At 36.9% G+C, this 20,520-nt stretch overlaps 1 protein-coding gene across 1 annotated transcript in view; it reads right to left on the reverse strand.

Annotated features, from left to right (window-relative positions):
- Positions 1–20,520, reverse strand: part of ADGRV1 (adhesion G protein-coupled receptor V1) — a 566,041-nt gene that overhangs the window by 383,358 nt on the left and 162,163 nt on the right. The window contains 10 exon segments of the mRNA XM_017886717.1: positions 351–500; positions 1,903–2,142; positions 6,196–6,415; positions 6,925–7,126; positions 8,983–9,131; positions 11,607–11,839; positions 12,096–12,278; positions 12,657–12,795; positions 14,116–14,239; positions 16,730–16,847. Coding sequence (XP_017742206.1) covers positions 351–500; positions 1,903–2,142; positions 6,196–6,415; positions 6,925–7,126; positions 8,983–9,131; positions 11,607–11,839; positions 12,096–12,278; positions 12,657–12,795; positions 14,116–14,239; positions 16,730–16,847 — 1,758 coding nt within the window.

A 20,520-nucleotide genomic window follows, 5' to 3' on the forward strand; every position in this document is an offset into this window, starting at 1 on the left:
ATTCTAATGAGAAATAAGGCCTGGGAGAATTTACACAAATCATTGAGAGGCTTAAGGAGGAAAGGCTTCACTTTATAGCAAACAATAAAATGTAAAATCATTTGGTTCTTTTTTAAGTGTGAGGAAAATCTTTCGAACTAACTGTAACCAAATTTAATTTAGAGAGATAGCTAGTGGTTGATGCTGAGAGAGCCCAAAGATGTTTAAACAAAGCCTCTATTTCTCTGAAGACTCATGTAACTTTAGTTTATTAAAAACTTTAATTAACTAGAACATGTAGTTTCTCTGTCCCTCTTAACCACATTTGTTAGGCAAACTGGTACTTTGAAAAATCAAATGAAAAATAATACTGTAATCTCTCCAAAGGTGCCCTTGACTCTTCTGACAAAGAAGGTAATGAGCAGGGGTCCTTCCAGAGCCAGAGGCTCCGAATAAGTCTTCTTAGACAAAGTTTCAGGAGCAAACTGAACAACTCCATTTGGGTCACCAAACTTTTGTATCTAAAAAATATAAACAGAGAACAGAGGAAATAATATATAAAACAATAGGGATGAAATTATAGTATCCCACATATTAACAAACAGAGAAACTGAGGAAATTAAAGAAACATAAAAATGACACTTGAATATAATCTACCTAGCTACCTGATTTTTGAAAACTTCTTTATCACATTGACTGTTACCTAAAACAAGTAGGTTCTTATTCCCCAAAGATGATGGGAATTAAGAATCCAGAAAACTCCCATTTGTAGAATCCCAAGAGAATAGTAATTTGATGCCCGAATTTTGCTTTATTCATCTCATATTTACTACATTTAATCAGTTAATTTTAGCTAAATTCTTCCTACTAGCTATGATATACATGGAGAGAAGCAAGCAGGTCCTGTGAGAACTAATTTTATATATCAGCTTGCCAAGACTATGGTGCCCAGTTGTTTGGTCAAATGCTCATCTAGATGTCACCGTGAAGGTATTTTGGAGATACAATGAATACTTACAATCAGCTGACTATACGTAAAGGAGATCACCCTCAAGAATGTGAATGGGCCTCATCTAAACAACTGAAGGCCTTAAAAGTAAAACTGAGGTTTCCTGGAGAAAAGGAAATCTGCCTCAGAACTGTAACTTAGGAATCCTGCTTGAGTTTTTAGCTTATTGAACTGCTCCACAAAATTGCAACTTCAACTCTTTCCTGAGTTTCCTGTCTGCCAGCCTATTTCATGGATTTTGGATTTGCTAGCCCTCACAATCATGTGAGCTTATTCCTTCAAATCTCTCTCTCTCCCACCACCCCGCTGTGTGTGTGTGTGTGTGTGTGTGTGTGTGTGTGTGCGCGCGCGCGCGCATGTCTGTCCTACTGGTTTTGTGTCTCTGGAAAACTCTTTGACTGATATAGATCCCAAATACAAGTATTTTATAAACTTTAAAAAGTGGGTCATCCATCTGCATTATTTTCAGTAGTCTTGGTCCCAGCACTTTTGCCTTAACTGAACAAGTACCATTTTTCCTTCAAACCATCTGGAATATAACTAGTTAATAATTTTTACATTCTCTGAAGACAAAGATATCCAATGTTTGGTATGCTATAACAAATACCTCTAGTATGCTATAACAAATACCTCTGCTCTAAAACAGCCAAATATTCCAAAAACACCAAATTTTCTCCAAGCTTGTAAAATAAGTATTTATCATATATTAAAATGTTTTTTAATTACCAATAATCAGGCTATGTAATGAGCTGACATGAAAACCAAAAAGTTTGACCCTTCAGAATCATTATGATTTTATTTGGTTTTATAATTTCCAATTCATCACAAGTATGTAGAGTTTCAACAAATGTAAATGTATTTTCTGATAAATCCATTAAATCCACATTTTGTGAGAAAAATAAAGTCATACATACAGTTAATGTAACATCTTTAGCTCTGGAGTCTAATTTAGCTTCTCCTTTCACAAGATGAAGTTTAATAATGAACGTCTCTTCAACTTCAATTTCTTCATGAGGATAGATTGTCAGAATTATGGTTCTCACTCCGCCTTCTCCTTCTCTAAAAGAGAAGAGCCCGCTCACTGGGTCTGCAATGTCTCCATTCTGTGGCAGTAAGGCTTCTTCAGAGTTGGGTCCTACTATCTCCCAGTTCACCTATAGGATGTTTTTGGTTTTGGTATTTAATAGAGATCAATTTTAAGCAAATAATTATTTCAGGGTTTCTAGTATTAAGAAAATATATACACATACAGGAAAATTATTCTAGGATAATTCCATCAAATTGCTGTTTCATAAACTGTTTTTTGTTGTTAAAAATAATGATATCTGCGGCAGGGTGCAGTGGCTCACACCTGTAATCCCAGCACTTTGGGAGGCCGAGGTGGGCGGATCACCTGAGATCAGGAGTTTGAGACCAACCTGGCCAACATGGTGAAACCGTGTCTCTACTAAAATTACAAAAATTAGCCAGACGTGGTGACCGACGGCTGTAATCCCAGCTACTCGGGGCTGAAACAGGAGAATTGCTTGAACCCAGGAGGCAGGGGTTGCAGGGAGCCAAGATCCTGCCACTGCACTCCAGCCTAGACAACAAGAGCGAAACTCCATCTCAAAAAAAAAAAAAAAAAAAGATATTTGCAAATATAAACTACATACCTATAATATTCATGAATAAAATTATCTAACAGAAGAAAAGTATTAATAACCAGTAATTTGTCATCACATAGGATAAAAAACATGTAAAAATCTATATTAAAATACATATTAGAGAAATATAAACATTTTAAAAACATATAAGTACAATACTGTCCTGCTGTGTGCACAGGCTGTGCCAATCAAAACCTATATAAATAAGACAACAAAACCATGCAAAAACTCTGCTGTAGACCATGCAAAAATGTTAAAGCTGTAGACCATGCAAAAATGTTAAACCTACTTACATTCCTAGTGTAAAAGACACAGAAATCTTCATACATTGTTATAAGAAACAAAGTTTTCTACGTTTCTATGATTTGAAATGGTATGCCTCTCACACAGTCTACAAAGAACGTTGGGCACTTGTGTTTGCTTCTTACTTGATCTTTCATCAGCAGCGCGCCAGCTGACTATTTCCTTTTTCAAACACCATGTCCTGTCTTCTTGGCTTATGTGATACTTAATGTGCCACCTGCCTTCCTAGTTTTCCTCCTCCTCTTCTTCTCAAGCTTCTCTGCTGGCTCTCCTTCCTCTGATCTCTACATGGTGGAAGCTCAGGACTCAGCACCATATCCTTCCCGTTTCCAGATATACCCCTTACGCCCCATGTGTTCAAACGCTTCTCCATGTGTCAACACCTTCCAAACCACAACACACACTCGCACGCTGACCTGCCTACGTGACCATGCTCCCCTGGGATGTCCAGTAGTATCTCAGAAGAACATGGCCAAAACAGAACTCTTAATTTCTCCTTGAGCTTCTGCATTTTAGTAAACAACCCTACAAATTATCCAGCTGCTCAAACTTAAATTCAAGGAGTTATCCTTGATTCCTGTGTTTCCCTCAGCCTCTACTTCCAACCTAGTGAATTTTTCTTCCAAATATCAATGTATATCCACTTCTTGCCATCTTTATTTTCACCACTCTGTCGGAGCCACTGTCAGCTTTGACTTGGACGATAGAGGGAAATAAATAGCCTCCTAGCTATCCTTCCTGCTCCTATGCTGCCTCACCAACTTCTTGAATCCGTTTTCCTTGCAGTAGACTTAAACAGCTGCTTTAAAAGACAATCTGGTGACATTGTTCTCTGGCTTACGATTTTCTAATGGCATCCTATTTCTACTTCGAATGAAATCTTTTTTTTAAATTATTATACTTTAAGTTCTAGGGCACATGTGCACAACGTGCAGGTTTGATACATAGGTATACATGTGCCATGTTGGTTTGCTGCACCCATCAACTCATCATTTACATTAGGTATTTCTCCTAATGCTATCCCTCCCCATTTCCCCACCCCAACAGGCCCCAGTGTGTGATGTTCCCTGCCCTGTGTCCAAGTGCTCTCATTGTTCAATTCCCACCTGTAAGTGAGAAAACGTGGTGCTTGGCTTCCTCTCCCTGTGTTAGTTTGCTGAGAATGATGGTTTCCAGCTTCATTCATGTCCCTGCAAAGGACATGAACTCATCATTTTTTATGGTTGCATAGTATTCCATGGTGGATATGTGCCACATTTTCTTAATCCAATCTATCACTGATGGACATCTGGGTTGGTTCCAAGTCTTTGCTATTGTGAATAGTGCCACAATAAACACACGTGTGTGTGTGTCTTTATAGTAGCATGATTTATAATCCTTTGGGTATATACCCAGTAATGGGATTGCTAGGTCAAATGGTATTTCTAGTTCTAGATCCTTGAGGAATCGCCACACTGTCTTCCACAATGGTTGAACCCATTTACACTCCTACCAACAGTGTAAAAGTGTTTCTATTTCTCCACATCCTCTCCGGCAACTGTTGTTTCCTGACTTTTTAGTGATCATCATTCTAACTGGAGTGAGATGGTATTTCGTCGCGTTTCGATGTGCATTTCTCTGATGACCAGTGATGATGGCATTTTTTCATGTGTCTGTTGGCCGGATAAATGTCTTCTTTTGAGAAGTGTCTGTTCATATCCTTTGCCCACTTTTTGATGGTGTTTTTTTTTTTTTTCTTGTAAATTTGTTTGAGTTCTTTGTAGTTTCCGGACATTAGCCCTTTGTCAGATGGGCAGTAGATTGTAAAAATTTTCTCCCATTCTGTAGGTTGCCTGTTCACTCTGATGGTAGTCTCTTTTGCCTTGCAGAAGCTCTTTAGTTTAATTAGATCCTATTTGTCAATTTTGGCTTTTGTTGCCATTGCTTTTGGTGTTTTAGACATGAAGCCTTTGCCCATGCCTATGTCCTGAATGGTATTTCCTAGGTTTTCTTCTAGGATTTTTATGGTTTGGGGTCTTACTTTTAAGTCTTTAATCCATCTTGAGTTAATTTTTGTATGTGGTATAAGGAAGGGGCCCAGTTTCAGCTTTCTGCATATGGCTAGCCAGTTTTCCCAACACCATTGATTAAATAGGGAATCCTTTCCCCATTGCCTGTTTTTGTCAGGTTTGTCACAGATCAGATGGCTGTAGATGTGGGGTGTTATTTCTGAGGCCTCTGTTCTGTTCCATTGGTCTATATCTCTGTTTTGGTACCAGTACCATGCTGTTTTGGTTACGGTAGCCTTATAGTATAGCTTGAAGTCAGGTAGCGTGATGCCTCCAACTTTGTTCTTTTTGCTTAGGATTGTCTTGGCAATGTGGGCTGTTTTTTGGTTCCATATGAAGTTTAAAGTCCTTTTTTCCAGTTCTGTGAAGAAAGTCATTGGTAGCTTGATGAGGATGGCAATGACTCTATAAATTACCTTGGGCAGTATGGCCATTTTCACTATATTGATTCTTCCGATCCATGAGCATGGAATGTTCTTCCATTTGTTTGTGTCCGCTTTTATTTCGCTAAGCAATGAAATCTTTAACCTGGCTTAGGAAGTTCTGTGTGATCGAACATCTTTGGGCCTTCTGATCTATCCTGTGCTATTATCCCCTTACCTCCAGGTCCCAACCACATGAACCCCTCCATGCCTGAAACATGCCAGCTTATGCCTCTGCAGAAGCTATTATTCCTTCTGCTCAAATGCTCACTCTTCTAACCTCTTTCTCATAACGCATCTTGCAGCTGACTTACTACATCCTCACCATCCAGCACAGCACTTGCAATTGTGTCTCCCAGTTTTACAAGCAGAGCCCTTACTGTTATCAGATCAATTTATTTTTAGTTGTTTATTGCTCAGCTCTGCTTAATAAAATGAAAACTCTGTAAGAACGGAGAGGAGGTCTGTCTAGTTCCCCAGTATATTCTCAGTACCTAGAACAGGGTGTGACACACAGAAAGCATTCAAAGAATACTTGTTGAATTACTAAATTTTATCAGAATCATTTACTTCATTTCTAACAAGCCCTCAAGGTTCCCTGAGGACAGATGTATGCCTCATACATTTTTATGTACTTCATCTAGCTCAAAAGCTGCTGTACACATACAAGGTAATTAATAAATATTGATTGATTGTGAATAAAGAAATAAATATACTTGGGGAATGAGAAAACACACCATACTCAGTCCATCAAAAATTATATTTAGTCATGAGTAAAATAAATCTACCTGAATCTCTCCCAAGAGTCCTCCAGTCCGCTCCAGAACCAGCGATAAAATCATTGTGGAATTGGGATTAGAAACAGAAATTTTGCTTTGATTGAGAAACCTTACAACGCCAAAGGGAGAGTCACTCTTGGCTATTATAATTTTGCTCACTAGGTGGCGTCCAAGGACCGCTCCTCCAGTAGCTCCAGTGAGTAGAATTTCAATGGGCTCCTCAAATTCACTGCATGGCAAGAAGGAGCAATTCTGTGAGTCTAAACATATTAAAGTGCTTGTAAAATCCCAATAACCAGTCATTTTCCAAATTGGTCATACATATTCAAGGCACAGTAGTCACACATCAAGTGGTAAGAAGTGGGTGCTTAGCTAAAAGAATGAATGATTAACATCAATATTATATGACCTAGGGCAGTCGTAGGGACTTTCTTGCCCTCTTTTTAATTGCTTAATGCATAAAGCAAGTGAATTGAAGGATGTTTCCACGTTCTAATTAGAGTTTTTAAGTCTAGAGAAACAGAAAATATTATTTCCTTTATTTGAAATGAAGTGACATATGCAACCACATCGTCTCCTAGTCCCTTTCCCTACCCCTACACCCCAAAAGTATTTCACCTGTTGTTTCTCAATGGACACATATTATCTAAAGTTCTATTGTCAGTGCAGAACATATGTAAGGGTTAGAACACAATACTTATGTCTTATGTATGCCCACATTATTTTCTATATACCAACCTTTCATTGTCATCAATGATGGAGATATTTATAAAACTTAAGTTTTGCCCATGCTGAAAGGTGACTGTACTGTCATGTAAAATGTAATCAACACCTCCAGGACTGGCAGAGGAGCTCTGAGAGATGAAATCAGCTGTCACATAGCCATAAGTTCCATGTAGCCTCACCACTGGAATCATGATCAGCCCAACATCTTCCTCCACTGTAATGGGAACTTGGAATTAATTGGTAAGCCAGACAGAGCAACTAACTTATAAGATTCAGCCAAATTAAACCTGGCAATTAAATATAATGGCACAAAGTAAGCACTCTATGTTTTCATAGTTCTTCTATCATTTTCAAAGGGGATTAGTGAAAAACCTCCTGACTTATTTTTTAGGAGGAACATAGTTTACGAGATGTTGAAAGTTACAGTGAGCAGTACAATTAGCATTTAAATAACCTATTTAATCGGTAGCATTGGCATTCTCCCTCCATGTACTACATACCAATAAATGATCCTTGCTTTCTAAGACAATGTTAGATGGACACAAGGAAACATTTAAGGTGGTTGTGCTCATAGGAAACCACTCTGGATTGCTTCCACCCATTCAATTGAAATATAAACATCGTAATATAAATAAATGAGGTTTATGATATGTATATCATATGAATTTTTTAAAAGTCCAGATATAAGTACAATTTGATTACATTTTCACTTCTCATGAAATCTACTTGTGAATCTGAAAATGCATCTTCAATGTTTGATTTCAACTTAAACATTATTTTCAAAAATATATTTCTTAAACTATGCTAAATTCTGCATATTAAAATATAATTTAATAGGGTTCATATTAGCTATGACTAAACAATACCCAATGTACATTATAAATATAAATATGCACTGACCAAAATTCCCCAAAGACAATGAATCTAACAGAAAACAATGAACTGAAAAAATTCTAAGTGTCATTTATTTCTTGATGCAAAAATGTAATAAGATTTTTACCAGGTAGAGACTGAAGTTCACAAAGTAGTGATGCATTCCATGACTTACCTATAAAGTCATTATAAACCGATGCCTAAGGCAATTTTTTTTTCTTTTCTTTTTTTTTTTGAGACGGGAATCTCGCTCTGTCGCCCAGGCTGGAGTGCAGTGGCTGGATCTCAGCTCACTGCAAGCTCCGTCTCCTCGGTTTATGCCATTCTCCTGCCTCAGTCTCCCGAGCAGCTGGGACTTCAGGCACCCGCCACCTCGCCCAGCTAGTTTTTTGTATTTTTTAGTAGAGACGGGGTTTCACCATGTTAGCCAGGATGGTCTCGATCTCCTGACCTTGTGATCTGCCCATCTCGGCCTCCCAAAGTGCTGGGATTACAGGCTTGAGCCACCGCGCCTGGCCTCTAAGGCAATTTTTTATGAACTTTAAAAATGGCTAGATAACCAAAGAATTTTGATAGAGGCAAAGAAGCCAATCAGGTTAATTGCAGCAATAAGATATTCATTTTAAAGTCATTAAAATCATTTCTTAGAAAGGCAGCCATCTCTTCCTACCTGGGAAGGAACGTAACCATATATTCTGTATTCTACTTCTACAACAGGAAAGAATTGGGAATATCAGGCAAGCTGCTATTGGGGACTGTTTCAAGAAAGCAAGATCAAGGATTCAGATACTACCTGCATCTCTAGGCCAGTAAAATATTCATTTCAAAGATGATTATTAATTAGGAAGTAAATATTCACTGATTTCTAGTCACATAGGAAATTAAATATGCACAAATTACAAAGACTTTCATTAAAATGTTTGAAACAGAAACATTTTAATAATACTAATGTTAAATACAGTTTTTCTAGACAGCCTTATTCCTAACATTGCCATTCACAGCAAGGTTCAAGACCACCCAAAGGTAACTGAAAATGTACTACAAATAAGTAAATAAGTATAAAAGTGCATATGTGTAAACACAAACACACACACCCACAGCAAACTAAAAAAAATGTACACATTGAAGTTCAAACTAATGTAATTTGGAAAGTGGTGGTATGGTACACTTACTTACAAGCTAGTTAACTGAACCTACCTTCGAAGGCAATATACTTTGGGTCAAATTCAATGATGCCTTCTGCGTTATCATTTTTCATTATCGTGATTCGAACAATGGAGATGTTTCCTATTTCAGGAGGTTGATCTATCTGAAGTCCATTTTCTTGGATGGTAAAATCATACCCTCTTCCAAAGTCATATAAATTAGAATAAAATAAAATACAACAAAATAAAAAATACATAATTGCATAGCATGAATTAAAAAATCCTCTTAACTCCTACAACTTAGTTCTATAAAGTACTTCAATACTTTTAAAGATCCTCAACACTAAAATACTCTTTTTTTCTGAAATGATATTTTGAAACAGATTTCTGTACTGCTCCCAATTATTGGTGCCTATAAGAAGCCAAAACTAATATAAAGTTACTAAACGTGGGCAATAGGAAGATAATAAACTGTGAGAAAATCGGAAAGATGCTGTCGTAAAATGAACCTCTGGGAATCATGGCTGAATACTTGTGCGGTAATAGACCTACTGCACTCAGAGATAGGTAAGCAGGAGGCCTTGAGATTTACAGTGTTAGGTTAAGATGATTTATTTAAAGAAACAGTGAGTGTCATGACACTAATTAAATTTCAAACTAAAACATCAAGATTCAAAAAAATACCTCTCAATACCAGCCTGGGCAACATAGTGAGACCTTATCTCTACTAAAAACTAATTTTAAAAAATTAGCCAGACATGATGGCACATGCCTGCAGTCGTAACTATTTAGAAGTCTGAGGCGAGAGGATCCCTTTAGTCCAGGCATTCAAAGTTGCAGTGAACTATGATTGTGCCACTGCACTCTGTCCTGGATGACACAGCAAGACTTTGGAAAGAAAAGAAGAGAAGAGAGAAGAGAGAAGAGAGAAGAGAGAAGAGAGAAGAGAGAAGAGAGAAGAGAGAGGAGAGGAGAGGAGAGGAGAGAAGAAGAGAAGTAAAAGGAGGAAGGGGAGTGAGGAGACAGGAGGAGAGAGAGAGGAAGGAAGAAGTGAAGGAAGGAAGGAAGGAATAGAGGAAAGGAAGGAGAAAGAAAGAAATAAAAAAGAAAGAAAAGTATTTCAATTTCTACAGAAACCAATCATAATCAATTCCTCTGTCTTTAATATAGATGGTAGTTTACTTCTGTAATGATACTTCCGCAAAAGAAGTTTTTTTTTAGATTAATATTATTCCCATCAAACAAAGCTTCAACTTCCAGGGCTTCAAAATATGACTTGAATTCCTGATGCTAAAAAACGGCGATAAACCATTTTAGTCCTTCATTCAATTCCCAAATTCTATTCTGGTATTTATATCCTACTTATTGTTGAAAGGTTGAAAGTTGGTGAATCCAATATAAAGCAAAATTATAAAACTGAGGTTTGGACTATTAAACGATGAGTAACTGTTATCAGTAGTCTGAGATGGGCTGTAGATTAGCGAGTTGTACTACTTACCTTTTGAGAAATAAGAAAACCTAGAAATTTATCTGGAAGGCAAAACTTGCTTCCCCAGAATTAAACTTACATAGAAACCGCTTTTTAAAAAAACAGTAGCAAAGAAGACAAAATCCTCAAGCTCTAGCTGGTTAATAACACAAATATGATCTCACATTAAATAAGCTTTTACCAAATTGCATTTATTTAATTAAAATCGTCAGTGATCAGCTCAAACTTTTTACTATATCTACTAGGAGTACAAATTCACTCTCACTGCCAGGCACAGAAGCATTTTTGGGAAATTTAAAATTTGAAGGGTATGTGAGCCCACAATATATATTTTTTCCCAGATGGGATGATATACACTTAAGTCACTGAGTGACATATTTTAGTTTAAAAAAGTTTTTAAAGCATGATATTCACATTACAAATGCAAAAATATTTTCATGCACAAGAAAAATGTCTTTGTGATTCTTCTAAACGCAGGCATTATTCTAGTTGAAGGGCCCACCTATCTGCTATCCGGGCAGAGGTGCTGGTAGGTCTCTCTCAACCTGTGCACTGCAGAACCTGTGAGTATTTAAACATGCTAAAGATGTTTTTCCACCTCATCAAATCTGCCCCACTAAATCAGGGAATGAAAGAGACTCATTATGGTTAATTCATGATCTTCCTTGAAAGCATGGTGCACATTAATGGCCAACTAGCTTTCACTCTAAATTTTCCCCACTTTAAAACTATGGGGCAAGCATCTATGTCATTCACCCACAGAGAAATCAATACAGCCTTCAGATGCACCAAGGAAAGAAATCCCTCCCTCCAGCCCTTTCACAAGTATGGAAATCAAAAGCAGCAAATTCAGCCACACCAGTTGACCTCTGATTTAGAGAGCTGTTAGGCTGTTTCTTCACCATTTAGAAGCCCATATCATATTCAACTTCCTGGCCACCCAGAATGAGTCCACACAATAGAAACACATACTTTCAACTTTCAGAGGGAAGTTATATTTGAGAAAATTTAAAATAAAAAAGCAGTCATTGTCATACTTTCCCTTCTATGACCTGTTCTAATGTAACACAAATCTGAGAAACAGTAGGGAAAGAACTGCTTTAGAGCTCAGTATCAATCTCTACACGATAGAACTTTCTCTCTCTCTGCTTTTGGCTTTCTTTTTCCTAATTTCCTTTCTACTTTACCTTCCCTGGAGTTCCACCTTTGTAATTGTTAGAGAAAATTCCTCTGGGCCTTCAGGATGGTCATCATCAAGGATTTCAACTTGCAGACTTTTCCTCATCTCCCCTGCTTCAAAGAGGAGTTCCCTGGCTGCAGGAACAAAATCCAAGCCTGCTTCCGCTGTCCCGCTCATCGTCTCGTACCAGAGTCGCACGCGGCCAAAAGCTCCACCGGAACGGATGATTGTGATGTTAACCTATGCAAAAAGCATTTTCTTATTTGATTTGGATGTTTTAATCTACCAGACAATACTATCTCTAACTAAAGGTTCTATTTACCAGGATTGTGTTAAAATTACATATAAGGTTATAAAATTATATACATTATATGCTAAAATAATGATGTTTGGAGCAAATTAATCAGTTTGTGAAAAGTTTGGAATAGAAACAAGAAAACATTTTAATATGTAAAAATAAAAAAGATATTAAAATCTTAAGCATTTCATACTATACCCTCTGTGCTTCTGACACTCGAAGTTGCTCATGTGAAAAGGCAAATCGGCCATAGGGAGAGTCGCTGGCCACCATCGTGATGTTGGCAGTGCTGCTGGATTCACTCAGAACTCCTCCCTCACTGATGGCAGTGAGATGAAACTCATAGAAACTTTTTTCCTCGGGAATGTCATCATTCAAAGCCTAGAGAAAGACAAAGAATCATCGACAGTAGAATCTGTGAAATTTCAAGAAAAACTCCTAACCTCTAAATAATAACAGATTTTGTAGTAATAATCTCCTCCCCATTCCCACTTTTAACCCCACACACAGGCACCTCCACAATAACAAATGCTGTCATATTAACCTTCTCTCCAGTCCCCACTGTCATCCACACACACGCACACGCGCGCACACACACATGCATGTGCATGCCAACAACCATAAATGCTGGAATATTTACCTCCTCCCCATTCCCCACTTCTAACCACACACACATACACACACACACATATGCTCACACCTGCACGCACACCAGCACACAGAGTAAAGGGCATAACAGAAACCAGCTAATATTGATACCTGTATTACTACAATGACTGCAGACTGTCCATCTCGCATTGTCAGTTTTCCTGATGTTTCAGCAAATTCCCCCATGGAAGGAGGGAATATCCTCCAGAACACTGTGACCTCCCCCAGAATCCCTGGGCCACGAACAAGGCTACAACAATAAACAAATGTATACAATACATTTCAATTGAAGGTACTTTTCTTAAACATTTTCTCTTTTAACAGTAAACAATTTTCATCCATTTCAGTAACAGTTCTCTTTTAAATAACCTCATCTACTACCAACTATAAACCAAAGAAAGTCTTAAAGTTCCAAGATAGTAACACCCAAAGTATTAAGCTAGTGCAAATCTATCTTGACAGGAATACAGGCAAAATTTATCACTAAAAGCACAAGGTTTAAAGAAATAAAAGAAGTATTAATATTTATAGGCTTTTCACTTAACACGAAAGGTACAAAATATGAAAAGTCTAAGTTCTCTAAAGACTGGAAGACCCTTTATATAAGGGCATGCTGATGGAAGGGATAGCCTTACTTCTGGATAACTACCACGAGGATAAAGTATAAAGTCAAACTCAGCTAAGCCATTGATAGTTGCTTCCCATCCCTCATAAGAAAATTTACAAGAAACAAACTTGCCTATGATCATACTAATTTAGTTATATGATAGGCCCTGATACGGTTTGGCTCTGTGTCCCTACATAAATCTCATGCTGAAGTGTGACCTCAAGTGTTGGAGGTGGGGCCTGGTGGGAGGTGACTGAATCATGGGGACGGAATTCCTCCTTGCTGTTTTCGTGATCAAGTTCTCACGAGATCTGGTTGTTGAAAAGTAGGTAGCACCCTTCCACCCCTTCCTCCTGCTCCAGCCAGGTAGGACGTGCCAGCTCTCCTTTTGCCTTCTGCCACGATTGTAAGTTTCCTGAGGCCTCACCAGTCATGCTTCCTGTACAGCCTGCAGAACCTTGAACCAATTAAACCTCTTTTCTTCGTAAATTATTCAGTCTCAAGCAGTTCTTTATAGCAGTGTGAGAACAGACTAATACAGACCGATTTTAGAACACTTGGAAGCAAAATGTTTGGCCCTTATGATTTTCTAAGGAATGATTTTGTAGCTAAGACACACAAGCTTGCAGAGATGAAGTAACTCCCTTATATCACATGTTTAGTAACAGAACAGAGGTGAAAGCATAGATTTTTCTGATCTCAACTCCATGTGTTTTCCTTGGTGTAATTTGTGCAAATCACTCAAGAGTCAGAAACCTTCTCATGATCTAACATCAAGATAGGTCAGGATATTATTTCAATTTCTGCCCAAAACTTGCTCTCCTCTCCACAGGATGTTAACAGTATATAGGATGTTAATGCTTGAAGACTATGTATGTATTGAGAATGATGGATTTAAGACTAATTATTTAAATAAAACTTTGTAACGCCCACATAGGCAAAGAAAAGTCATGAAGTCCTCACCTGATAATAGCGGTACCATTATATTTTGCTGAGGGTTCCCCGATGAGGATGCGCCTAGATGACGGAGCTATCCCAACTTCTCCTGATGCTCGCTTATCACCCCGAATAATTATTGATGCACTACCTAAATTCAAGATGATATAGACCGCTTTGTAGCAGATGCACACAAGCACTTAGTATATGCCTGGCAACTTTCTAAGCACTTTACACACAGGAATCTAGTTCATTCTCACGACTCTCATGTAAGTTAGATATTAATATCCTCATTTTACCTATGATGACACTGAAGCACACTGAGGTCTTGAAGACATGGATGCAAATCACTTGCCCAAGATTACATTTTAATGAAACGGGCAGAAAGAAACTTGGCAGTAATTTCCCTATCACTCTCATGAAAAGCAAGGGCTCCTCTACCATTGGCATTAATTTGCTTCTATAGTAACCATTTTGCAGCTCACTGCAATTGGCTACACAGCTATGTCAACTGGCTACATGGCAAAAGCAAGACTTCTTCGGTGCACTTTTCATTTTATTTTCTGACTCTATCATTTGACTGTAAGCATTTATAAACCTGTGTCAAATATTTCTACTAAGATGAAATAAAAAACAATATCAAGTATTTGGGTATCCATATAACTTAGCAGAAACTTAAAGAAAATTGTTTCCAGAAACACACATTAGGGGTTCATTACACAAAGAGCTAGATCACTATACTCTCATTTTGCTTGACAATGGATTAATGGAATCAACAGTGGCTTGTTACAGCAAGTGTCACAGTCAGACAGAACTATATTAAGAATCAGGTGCAATGGATCACACCTGTAATCCCAACACTTTGGGAGGCTGAGGTGGGAGGATCCCATGAGCCCAGGAGTTCAAAACCAACCTGGGCAACATAGGGAGACTCCATCCCTGCAAATATAAAAATAAATTAGCTGGGCATAGTGGCACATGCCTGTAGTCCTAGCTACTCAGGAGTCTGAGGTGGGAGGTTTGTTTGAGCCTGGGAATTGAAGGCTGCAGGAATCTGTGATCACACCACTGCACTCCAGCCTAAGTGACAGAGCAAGATCCTGCCTCAAAAAATATTTTTTAATATGGTAAATGATTTATCCTGATCCAATGATATATTCTTCTATGTTTAATTAGCCTATGTGACATCTGTCATTTTAACATGATATGGATAACTAAAGACCTATGAAAGAGTTAACTAAAGCTAACTAAAGACTTATAAAAGAATATGGTGCAATGATATGATTCCCTTGTTGGAAAATATACTAAATGAAAATGCAGAAAGAATAACTACCCTAAGTATATACAGTGATAGATACTCTACAATTCTGAAAATTTCCTTGGACATGAAATCTGCTTTTAGCCACAGACCCTTGCATAGGATGGAGTTCTTGATGGCAAAAAAGAAATGTAACAATCACCAAATTTTCAGGTTAAAAGTTTCTGAACCAGTTTTTTATGGTTGGTTATTATTGTTTATAGCACAATAAAACCATTTTAGAATCATTAATTTTTTCTCTATGGATCCAAGAAACAAATCATCATATCAACTGGAGGCAAATGAGAATTAAAATGCCTGTTTCTGAAATGTCAAAATATCTGAGTAACTACTTTCAGATGAAAATAGATGTACATAGGCTATAATGCTAAACATAATATGAAACATTTAAAAATAGTTTTATTACAAAGATAATGTGTGGTAATTGTAAATATGTCTTAAAATATAGGTAATCAAAACCACTATTAACATTTCAAATCAATAATTCCAACCTCATGTAAGACATGCACATGACAAAACGTTACATTTATTTAGCATGTCCTAAAATCTGTTTTCTTTTTATTATTATTATTATTTATTTATTTATTTTTTTTTTTTTTGAGACGGAGTCTCGCTCTGTCGCCCAGGCTGGAGTGCAGTGGCCGGATCTCAGCTCACTGCAAGCTCCGCCTCCTGGGTTTACGCCATTCTCCTGCCCCAGCCTCCCGAGTAGCTGGGACTACAGGCGCCTGCCACCTCGCCCGGCTAGTTTTTTGTATTTTTTACTAGAGACGGGGTTTCACCGGGTTAGCCAGGATGGTCTTGATCTCCTGACCTCGTGATCCGCCCGTCTCGGCCTTCCAAAGTGCTGGGATTACAGGCTTGAGCCACCGCGCCCAGCCAAAATCTGTTTTCTTAATGTGACTATTATCCATGTAGTTATGTGTTCTTAATTTTTAATGTAATTAACAGTTTTTCCTGTTACGTCACGTTGAATGGCTGCATAGTATTATAACACATTTAACTAGTCTCCTACTATTGGACCACTTAGGAAGCTGACATATTTTATTTTACATTTTATAAACACTGCTACAATAAACATCTTCATTAAAAAAATTACACAGCTAAGCAGTATGAAATCTTTGACCTATGATCTTACCAAGATTGGATATTGTAATTTTAATTTAAAACATTCTTAACCTTTAATACCTGTGGGAAATGGTATCTTTATGTTTTAGGAATTATAAAACCTAACATTGCCCATTTTTGTAACTATGGGTTATTTTATTACATTTTTTTCTGAGAATTTACTTTTTAATTTCCAAAAATGTGAATTTCTCTTACCTTTTACTGGAGATATTTCTGCCTCATCAATTGATATCAGCTGAATGGTGAAACGCCTGTCCTCCTCCAACACTGTGTCTTGAAGTGTGTGCAACACAATGGTCTTCTGGGACTCAGTCTACATCCAATAACAGAAACGGTGCATTTTCCAGATTAACCAAAGCCAAAGTTTGAATGTTGTCATTAAGCAGAATAATATTTATGTCCATAATCACTTTTAAGGGTGTCTTTTTTGTCACTAGAATTATAAGTTGCACCTAGAAAGAATTACTCCACAAAAATCAGTTCTGAATACAAATTCCATTTGGGTTCTTTATGGGGAAAATGGGAAAAGAATACAACCACTAAATTTACTGAAAAATTTTAAACATTGAAAATCCAATCTTTAAAGAAAGCTAAATGATCACACAATTATGTAAACAGACGAAGGCCACAGACTTAATATTTATAAGAAACAGCTCCATTCAAAGGAGGAAAAAAAGTGTAAATGACATTAGATCACAGTTGTAGGGACAACCTACAGTCCTGAGATGCCAGCTGTTGTTCATCATCACTGGATATCCAACTCATAGTATATTTTGCTGATGTTAAATTAGTAATGGCACCTTCCAGCTAACAAAAATATCTAAAGGTAGCAGTAAAGGGCCTAATTCATAAGAAAATGCAGTTTTTCTATCCAGGAACTTGGTATTTTATATGCATGTTTCAGTTTTCTTTTACCTTCACCTTTAAGATTTTGTTTTTATCTTTATTTATTAATCAGTTCCACTTGTTTCTTGCTGAATCCATTCCTAGGTATTTTATACTTCTTTCTCATAGTACATTGTTTTTCATTACTGGTAATTCATAAGAATGTTAATGATTTTATTTTTTCTTACATTTTTTCTTGGATCTCAGGTATATAGTTTGAATTGGTCCTTCTGTCAGCAGCATTGTTTCTACTTGACAACAAATGGTCTTTTATTATAATTTATTATTTTTGTCCCCTTTATCAGCCCATTTCAATCTCCCTTTTCAAAACTCTTCCCATCCTATTATTCACTCTAAAATGCATTATGTCTCCTTAATTTTTCCTTCAATGCACACTCTTGAGGTTACCCATGTTTTCATATGTAGATTCAATTTTTTTTTTTTTTTTTTTTTTTTTTGAGACAGGGTCTCACTCTGTCACCCAGGCTGGAGTGCAGTGGTATGATCTCAGCTCACTGCAACCTCCGCCTCCCAGGTTCAAACTATTCTTCTGCCTCAGTCTCCCGAGTAGCTGGGACTACAGGTGTGCGTTACCATGCCTGGCTAATTTCTGTGTTTTTAGTAGAGATGGGGTTTTGCCACGTTGGCCAGGCTGGTCTCAAACTCCTGACCTCAAATGATTCACCAGGCTTGGCCTCCCAAAATGCTGGGATAACAGGCATGAGCCACCGCTCTCAGACTCAATGTATTATTTTCATTGCTGTGGGGATTCCATTGTTTGCCTTTATACTATTTGCAAGATTTATCTGACAATGACTATTTACTCTTACAAATAATACTGCCATGAACATCTTTACATACTTATTTATACGTACAGTAATTTCTCAAGGTGCTACTGATTTTATATACAGTTGGTTCCTTTATTCTTGGATTCCTTATTTGCACATTTGTCTACTCACCCAATTTTATAACTCCAAAATCAATGCTGAGAACTTTTGTGGTCATTTGCAGACATGTCCACATTAGCAAAAACTTAGAATCATTCAAATACATTTGTCATGTTTAATAAGCACTATGACTCACACCTGACTAAAGTTTATCTAACATAGATATTTTCTCCTTAGGGTACATCACAGCCTTCTTGTGCTTAGGAACACCATATTTCAGCACTATACTTGAGGGCAAATTTAAACAGTAAGCTCACCAACAGAAAGCACAAAATTTTAAAAGTGATAATAAATGGACTGTAAAAGAACATTTGTTCACAACATAAGAGCTGAAACAAAAAGTCAATGTGTTGACTTGTTCAACCTCGGCTGTAAATGTACAAATCAGGTGAATCAAATTCTCCAACACTTTTTGTATGTTCCTGAATGACCATGAAAACACCAGGAGTATCGACTTTGGAGGTTGCAAATACACCTTAGTGAGTAGGGAAATTCATAAGTGGGGGATTATGAATGATAAGGATTGGCTACTGTGAATCATGAGAATCAACTATATTTTATGTTTATATTGCCCTCCACCTTATCTACTGTATATGTAAGGCAGCTCTTCATATCATATGCTCTTCATTTCTCAAAGAAATCTACAACCAGTAAGAGGGGGGAAAAGGGTGACTATAGGTGGAAAATTCCAGCCAGTGGTTAGAGAAGATAGTAATAAATGTTCTCAGATAAAAAGGTGATGGTGAAGTTTCACAGGGGAATAAATTCAGAATATTTCTTCTATTAGAGATTCAAAATGGACTTAAGTACATTAAAGTATCTAAAATAATCCTGCATAAAAGAGCCTACTTAGTTCAATCAAGGTTTTCCCAAATCCATGTGAACCTGGAATCCCTTTTTTTCTTTAAAATTCAGAACAATTATTTCTGTTCTGCTGAATAGCAGTGCAGAGCAACAGTTTGAGAAATGGCACTACATATAGGCTATCTCAGGAAAATAGAAATACAAAGTCTTCCTATTTTACAAAATTTAAAACCTTTAATTTTTTTTATCCTATGATGTAGAAAAGGTGTTGAGCTTCAAAATTTAAAGCATTTAGTTTTTATCCTATGATGTAGATATTAAGTTGAGGTAGCAGCCTGCTATTTCATTAAAATGTTTCTAAATTACAGTTGTTGTATCAAACACTTTCTAAATGTCTGTAAATTGGTTAGTTTCTTCACAAACATTATTTCATGCAATGCTCAGAGCCTTTGTTTAGATTAAGCCTTATTATTGCCATTTTGCAACTAAGAACCCAAATGTGAGATAAATTAATTTTCCTAAAGTCACATGGCATTAAATAATAAAGTGAAGATTTGGATTAAGGTCTAGCTCACTATAAAATGTATATCCTTTTTACTTTTCAGTGGCTACTTCCCATATCTCAAGAGAACCAAGATTGTGAAGATAGTAAAGGAGAGGAAAATAATACAAATTATAGGTGATAGAAGTCTGCGAAAGTATATAAACATTCGGGAAAGGAGAACTAGACAGAATTAAATACTAAACAAGAAATGTGAATCCCAGAACTATAAACACCACAGTAAAACAATACTCATGAAGAAATGTCAATAGTATCAAATACTAAGGGGAATCTATGCAATGAAAAACATGTAACCAATTTTTTTAGTGCAATGGATTTTGGCTAGTATGAAAAATAAATGTTTAAGATAGATTATAAAGTAAAAGAGCAAGCTACTGAACAGATTGCAGTGTAAAATTCCATTTTTGTAAGAATAAGATACATATGTTTGGATACGCATAGAAAATTTTTCAAAGGGTATATAAAAAACTGTCAATAGCGGTTACCTCTAGGAAGTAGGAATGCAAGATTCAGAAGGAGTCAGGGGAATTTTATTTGTTTTTCTACATCCTTGTGTACTGACTGAGGTGTTTTTTTTGTTTTGTTTTGTTTTCCATGAGCACATATATTTTACAGCAAATTTAAACAAAGATGGAGGAAAGAGACTTCTGAGTTAAACTGGCAGAGACTGGTTGAGTGAGTTATGCCTTCTTCAAATGCACATGTAGACACCATAAAGGGCCAAGACTGATAGAAAGAAAGAAACTAAAGATTAAAATGTTTCTAAAATATAGGTACAATTTTACTAA

This window comes from Rhinopithecus bieti, unplaced genomic scaffold (assembly GCF_001698545.2).
Source record: "Rhinopithecus bieti isolate Rb0 unplaced genomic scaffold, ASM169854v2 scaffold_15252, whole genome shotgun sequence".
In the NCBI taxonomy this organism is placed as follows: Eukaryota; Metazoa; Chordata; class Mammalia; order Primates; family Cercopithecidae; genus Rhinopithecus; species Rhinopithecus bieti.